The 7,074-nt window shown below is 41.6% G+C and overlaps 2 protein-coding genes across 2 annotated transcripts; both read right to left on the bottom strand.

Moving 5' to 3' along the window:
- Positions 1–647: 647 nt before the first annotated feature.
- Positions 648–2,336, bottom strand: LOC112286239 (uncharacterized). Its single transcript, XM_024527948.3, has 3 exons — positions 2,004–2,336; positions 1,208–1,788; positions 648–903 (listed from the first exon to the last, which is right to left on the bottom strand). Exons 1-3 carry the CDS (start codon positions 2,187–2,189, stop codon positions 804–806), a joined length of 867 nt encoding a protein of 288 aa, XP_024383716.1. The 5' UTR covers positions 2,190–2,336; the 3' UTR covers positions 648–803.
- An 864-nt stretch (positions 2,337–3,200) lies between these two features.
- On the bottom strand, positions 3,201–7,074 carry LOC112286241 (ADP-ribosylation factor 1). Its single transcript, XM_024527950.3, has 9 exons — positions 6,717–7,074; positions 6,338–6,376; positions 5,870–5,932; positions 5,647–5,665; positions 5,415–5,526; positions 4,515–4,562; positions 4,154–4,284; positions 3,776–3,816; positions 3,201–3,481 (listed from the first exon to the last, which is right to left on the bottom strand). The coding sequence occupies exons 1-8, from the start codon at positions 6,817–6,819 to the stop codon at positions 3,783–3,785; spliced, it is 549 nt and encodes a 182-aa protein (XP_024383718.1). The 5' UTR covers positions 6,820–7,074; the 3' UTR covers positions 3,201–3,481; positions 3,776–3,782.

Below are 7,074 nucleotides of genomic sequence, written 5' to 3' on the forward strand. Positions count from 1 at the left end.
CTTAATATACAACACGTTTTGTGATTGAACTCGGGGTTTTATAATGCAATTATATTTTTGCTTTTAATAATAGAAGTAGCATAAATGTGTTCGTTTTTATTCAGCACTATTGATTAACCAATAAACAAATCCCCTCCATATAAATTTACTCACATCAAACTGTTACTATTTAGAAGTAACTTGAAAGTATATCACTTTCGAAAGGAAAAGATAGACATTCAAAAGTCTGAATCTCATACGTTATCAAACGGAGGGAGTATATCTAAAACAAGGCCATACCCGCCAGATACTACTAACAAACTACTATGCGGATTTAAAAGAATTTACTATCATCAGTGTTCCACCTATATCCTTCATTCTAAAAAACTACATACCATCCAGAAAAGAAATCTTTGGGGTCATTGGTTTCTCACTCACAAGATTGATGCAACTACTCAACTGGGTTTTGGTTTAAGCAGAAAAGCAGGATTTTCCGTTAGACTCGCAAATTGAGTGATTGCAACCCGTCTATCAAGATGAACTCATGAGTTTGCGCAGCTTAGTTTCATGCCAACAGAGTTTACCCAGACGAAAGTGCAAGTGATACTCGACTGTAACACATAAAACCTAAAATGCAATTCTTAACGAGTACTCACACATAGACAATCTGTGTTAAACGTGCAGAATTTATTGATCCGCATTAAAGTACCAAAAAGTAAAACAATCCCAGCAACTAGTACGTAGTTGAAGCTTCCCACAGCAAGCTCCAAGGCTCAAAACAGAATCCCCTGTAATACAGTCTGAAATGCAAAAGCCCAAGTACTCTAAGATCTATCCGCCCGGGGGGTCGCCCATTCCACACGCAAAATGAGGTTATCGTATCCATATCCATCCAACTTATTGATTGCTCGAATAGCATCATCCCTGCACCAATGAACATGAAATAAGTTTTCATAGTATTGGTAACAGGTCATTCTTCTTCACCAGGTAGTTCCATTCATTCTACAATTATGCAGGTAGCTATACAGTTGACAAAGTATGACATCGCATTTGTGAGTGAATTCACTAAGCTACAACTAACAAGGTTGTTGATGTTCAGCATAGTGTTCTCCATGATGACGACGGCCATCATTGCAAACCACACTAGAGCCCCAGATACCAACAATTGTGAAATTAATAACATTATAATCTAGAAAGTAGATGATTTAACAAGAGTCGAAATCCGTACCGATTGACAAAATTGATGAAAGCAAAACCACGGCTGAGCCCGGTTTCACGGTCGAAAGCAACGTAAATACGAGAAATGTTACCAAAGGGTCGGAACAACTCCTGAAGATCCTGTTCACGAGTATCCTCCGACAGATTCGTAACTCGGATAGAGTTGTCATCTCTTCCAGGTCGTTTCATACTCTCTCCTTCGTTACCCTTCGCGCCACGCATGCTAGGAGGCACATAAGATCCCTTACCTCCAGCGCCGCCGGACATGCCTGGAACATCTTCGTCAGTCGGTGGCTTCTCACCTGCACCAGGGAAGTTCTTACTTGCAGCCAACTCCTTGAAGGGGCACTTCGAGGTCCAGTGATCTCCTTTCTTTCCACACGTCCTGCAGACGATAAGTGAAGCATTCCCAAGCAGCGCAAGATCGGCACCCTTCTCCGCCTCTTGTTTGGCACCAGCTGGTCTGGTTCTCTCCAGAAAGATTTCCTCAGTCGAGACTACCGTTCGGTTTTCAGATGCATTTTGAGAAAGTGCGTCACCGAACTTCTTCAAAGACCGCCTTCGAATAGCGGCCGGATTCAGCTTCTTCACCTGTTCATACGAACGAGCTCATAAACTTCTGCCCCACCATTCCTATACCCTAAAGCTTCAACCCTAACGACTGCACGGTAGCGCAACCTCAGCTACACCTTAAAAAGCAAGTTCTAATCACAAAAACAAGTCATAAAGAACCCAAAGCTAACCCCTCTACCGACCGAGTCCAAAAACGACGCACAAGCCGCACAATTTCACCCACATGGCCATACCTGTTTCTTGACGCGAACAGTCTTGGTGACCTTGGTACGCTTCCCCTCGTCGTCCTTCCTCCACTCAATAATAATCTTGATACCCTTCTCGTCAGGGCCGATGACTTGCGTGGGCGGCAAGACGCCCTCGATTCCGTCGTCCTCCTCCGCTGCGTCCCCCCATCGGAAATCCCTTATCCCCCCCATGGCGGAGGCTGCTACTCTGCACGCTTCGAAGCCTTCACAGCGGTGCGCACTCGGGCGATACGGACCAGCAGCGGCACTCTCAACTATGAAAGGAAAACGCTATCGCGTGCGACGACAGCCTCGATAAAGATGATGAAGGAGAAGAAGAAGGAGAAGAAGAAAATGACGATGGCGACGACGCATTCGGCGAAGCAAAGAAAAACGCACGCTCCTCGCAACCCTAACTGGAAACCCTGAGGCCTCACGACCCCTCCTATTCCACGTCACTCATTTATCGATCCCTGTAAATCTGACGTGGAGGAAAGGTCCACGCGTAATCGGCTCCAGTGTTGCCTTGTTGGTCAGGAGCAGTGCGATAGTGGGTACCACTAACCGCTATTGATCTACGTGGAGATGTAATTGAAGTAGCTGAGCCTAAAATGTGCGCGAGAGTGTTTGATGTTTTGAAGTGTAAATAATTCATTGGTTGAGATTGGTAACGTTATTGAGAATATGAAATATGTATTATATACGTAAGTGTAGATCTGTTGTAACAGAGGCATTCGTTCATGGTTACATATTATCGTATATTTAGTTTGGGTGCGAAGGATCCCAATAGTCAATTCTGAGTTCTTCATTTGAATGCTTAACCATGTAAAGGTTCATTGTGGAATACGTAGTGTCATCTCAATAACAAATCCTCAGGCTATAACCATAAATATGGGGACTACTTTGGAACACATTGGGTGGAAATTGATATCTCAGAAATGAGATGACAGTGGCATGACTCTATCCATCACATGAACACATTAAACAGACCCTTTTACGAGAACCAAACAAGGCAGTAAGAAAAAGATGACTCAAGACCAATAAGTGCCAGGATGCAATTGCCTATTTGGGCTCAACAGTGATCAACGTCAGGTTTCACTGTGTGATCCCCAGCTGTGGTCTTCTTCGTGATCTACTAATTTAACGGAACTAGATAACTCGAGATGTGAACTGATAGTTTCATGTGAATGTCTGATACGACTGTAGTTTAACTGTAGAGAATTTTACCGAGGTTGTACCATAGAAAGTCTACAGAACATGATCATCCACAATACAGAAACATTGTGGATTTACTTGAATCTTATCATTACAAATTGCAATCTCTTTAATGCCCATATGTGCCACATGTTAGCCTACTTAAAATGATCTATACAAAGCTTCACCTATTGCAGGATCCTCATACCAGCACTGCTTCCCTCTCTAACATCTCACGATCCACTGCACAATGATCGTTGTGAACTGCCAAGTTGCAAAGAGCAAATTCCCTTCACACGTCAAATCCACATACATGGAAAACAAGTCAGGTGCAGTTTTGATGCTCTGTGATGGATCAAAATGCAATGTACATTCTTGATACAGATAGTGTATATGCAGATGGAATTCACGATCAAGCATCTTGTATAATGAAAGCAACATAAATGAAAAGACAAGATACTATAGGAAATCCAGCCACTGGATGGAACATGTGAATGCTAGTGAACAAGTGAAATTTATAATCCTTGAGATTTGATACCATCACATATACTGCAAAGGACAAGATGTTGAAAGATTACACTTACAGTATGTTTACTTTTTCCCCGACTTCAGAGTGTTGCTGAGCCTGCCCACAAATTCCAAAGATGATAAATTTAAAAGTCCATACTAGCGGGGATTCACAATCCCTTAAAAGAACGCAATGTTAATGCACGTACTACAGGAAGAACTCCAACTACAAAGAAACACTGGAGGATAGGGAGCTGCTTAGTACAAAGTCAAATTGAATCTAGAAAAATTGTTTAGAATGAAGTAAAACAAAAACACGATAACCGAAACCTCTAGACTTTTCACATTCATCCCGTTAACATACATAAGCCTAAATCTACTTGTTACATGCTCTATGCCCATAATATAGAACTTTACCAAACACAACATTCGTTGTAAGTGTTTCAGAATTGTACCAGTCCAAGCCCTCAAAAAGTCCATCACCCTTGATGGCTGAGGTCTTGAATATGGACCATTGCCTGTTTTTGATAGTATGCAAATTCAATGCCTCTGAAACAGCTGCTGCATCGAGGGCTCCAGGCAAATCCTGCCAACCAGAGGAGATGCATTCACACGTATCACATCATTGCGCACTGCAAACTAACTAAAATTTGCTTCAAGTGAAACTCACTCTTCGGTCACAAGCAATTTGATACAGGAATGGCAATAATGGATACGTTAAATATATTAATAGGCGAGCTTGACACTAGGCGCATTCCACAGAGATGTTGAACAAACCTACCAATGCAGCAAATTGAAAAGTCAGCATCAACATACCTGCTTATTTGCATAAATAAGTATCACAGAATCTTTCAGCTCCTCCTCCTGTCAAAACACTCGAGTAACAACGTTTTAGTGTTAGCTAAGCACAATGCAACTGAATCACTGCACCACAGTATTTCACCCAATATGATATCGTACCTCAAATATTTTCCAGTTAAGCATGCATGTATGCGGAGCTGGTTTCGTTAGCATTACATAAACGCATGTCGAGAGTAACCTTATGAAAAAGTAACAAGGACCATATCTTAAACGATCAAGTTGCAAGAGACTCTTCACCCTGGTCGACAGCATGCACTAGTCCCAAATGAGGAAGTGATAGAGGTATTAATATACTAAAGAATTCAAGCTATCCGGGGTATGGATTTAAGAACCCATGAGAACAATCTCTTAGAGTACGGTGGATAGTCACCATATCATGTCATCAACCAAGGCAGCAACATCCATACTGCATGTGGACATTCAGGATCCAAATCTACCTTATGAAGAGATCTAGCGTATTCAGAAACTTAAATATAAATTATCAGAATCTATTGATTGGTCAGTGCCACCCTGACATACCTGTCTCGTTACTAGGTTCTCTAAACAAACTGCCGATCCAGCAGGTCACTAGTTGATTCCTTAGTTCGAGGCGATGAAATATCATCTGACTAAACTCAGTAAGCAGTCCACAATACGGGCACAAAGCTTCGTGTATCCAAGCCTTAAGTGAACTTCAAGCGATAGGTTCAACGGATCACAAAGAAGCTGGCACTTCAACTACCCAAAGTACCCTCCACGATAATGCTTAATTTACACGTCAACCACGAGTGATGTATAGTGTGCAAAACATCAACAGTACACAGCGGCATTGCTCAGATCTAGTTTCTACTCACGAAAGGCAGTACCAATTATTACCTGAAGAATAGCATGAAACTCATCTTGAGCCGTGGACATGCGTTCTGTATCACTGGAGTCTACCACGTAGATGATTGCTTGTGTGTTTGGGTAATAGCATCGCCAATAAGGTCTGCAAAAATTTCCCAAACAAAATTACGATTTGATTCATTCGGAAGTCAGAGTCACAATTCATAGAAATCATTCATCAAAATAGAAATTCCAACCTGAATTCGGGAGTTAAATAAGTTACCTGATACTCGTTTGACCCCCTGACATAATCACAAATGGTTAGAACCACAAAATAATATAGACTACATAGCAAGGAGAAATGACAGGACGAATTGAAACGTAAAAAATTGCAACTGAACTCGTAGTCCTGACACACAAGGGTGACATTCACATGAGAGAATAAAAAACTTAAATTACCAAATTATAAATAAAAAATAAAAAAATCCTGTGCTCGCGACACGAACCTAGATCCCAAACTTGAAATTTAATATTGTTGTATTGCACAGTCTCCACATTAAAGCCAATAGCTGCAACCACCACAATACAGGAATTGCGATCAGGTATGCACACAACACGTCTGGGACGAATGGAGGTAACATGCATATACACGTCAAAGCCTCTAAGTTTGGAAAGACTGTACCACCTTATGCTTCACTTTAAAGAAAATGTGTAGATTTTCGACACTTCCAAGTCAATAAACCGATTGCAGCAAAAAAAATTACAGAATGCTTTTAAGAAAAATTGACAAGTAAAACTAGGCACATTAAATCGTGCACTCCTGACAAGTCTACCTTGGTCCAGCAAAAACTAATAAAATCACAGTAAGAAAAGACACAGAGCTGAATATATTACACACTTCGTAGAACTGATGTAAGGACAACGTACACGGCTACCATTAGAAAATTCCAAAATAAATCTCAAAAGTTACTTACTAGGAATGGTTGAGACGACCTCTCCGACTTGCAATCGATCTGTTCAGAGTGATTAAGGTAACAAATGTGTACATTCCTTCAATGAGGTGACAAACACCACCACCCTAAACCAAATAATCACATGATCTCCTAAAAATAGCTCATAGCGAACAAAAGAAGCAAGATGAACTCAAACTTTATCACAAAACGGCGCAAGCAAATGTATCCTCCACAACTCGCCCCCGCACACCTTCTAAGCTTGACTATTTACTCCCGAAACTAATCTTTATTGTCTCCGCATCGACCTAGAACCAGATGCTAGGTTTGTAAATAGTGTCACAATGCCGCGATTACCCTAAGCAGCAAAACCTCGAGAACAGTCCGGTTTAAAAATGGATACAAAGGATGGTCGTCTTCCCGGCGTTGTCCAAACCAAGGACAAGAATACGCGCTTCCTTATCTCCAAACAACGTCGCCAACAGCCTGGACACAAATATGCCCATAGTGACCCGCTTCCCTGCAAGTTCGGCCCCCTGCTTCACAGCTTCAACTCTCCCTCAAATGCAGCTTACGGCTGCGTCCCGATCCTGTCAAAATGCTCTTATACACACGCAGCCAGCGACACTAGAAAAGAAAAGAAAAGAAAAAAAAAAAAAAAAAAAAAAAAAAAAACACAGACACACAGACACACACACACACAAAAAGGATCGGAGGACGCGCTCATGTGCTCGGAAGCAACAACGAAACAAAGTGCTTCT

This window comes from Physcomitrium patens, chromosome 9, assembly GCF_059467195.1.
Source record: "Physcomitrium patens ecotype Gransden chromosome 9, ASM5946719v1, whole genome shotgun sequence".
Lineage (NCBI taxonomy): Eukaryota > Viridiplantae > Streptophyta > Bryopsida > Funariales > Funariaceae > Physcomitrium > Physcomitrium patens.

Bases quoted from the DNA above. Each gene is read 5' to 3' on its own strand.
- LOC112286239 (XM_024527948.3), bottom strand. From the start codon at position 2,189: ATGGGGGGGATAAGGGATTTCCGATGGGGGGACGCAGCGGAGGAGGAC. The intron at 1,789-2,003 runs GTATGGCCATGT...TCGTATGAACAG, and splicing joins CTGTTCGCGTCAAGAAACAG to GTGAAGAAGCTGAATCCGGC. The intron at 904-1,207 runs GTACGGATTTCG...TCATTGGTGCAG, and splicing joins TTCATCAATTTTGTCAATCG to GGATGATGCTATTCGAGCAA.
- LOC112286241 (XM_024527950.3), bottom strand. From the start codon at position 6,819: ATGGGCATATTTGTGTCCAGGCTGTTGGCGACGTTGTTTGGAGATAAG. The intron at 6,377-6,716 runs GTATCCATTTTT...CACTCTGAACAG, and splicing joins CGGGAAGACGACCATCCTTT to ATCGATTGCAAGTCGGAGAG. The intron at 5,933-6,337 runs GTAAGTAACTTT...TGGTGGTTGCAG, and splicing joins GGTCGTCTCAACCATTCCTA to CTATTGGCTTTAATGTGGAG.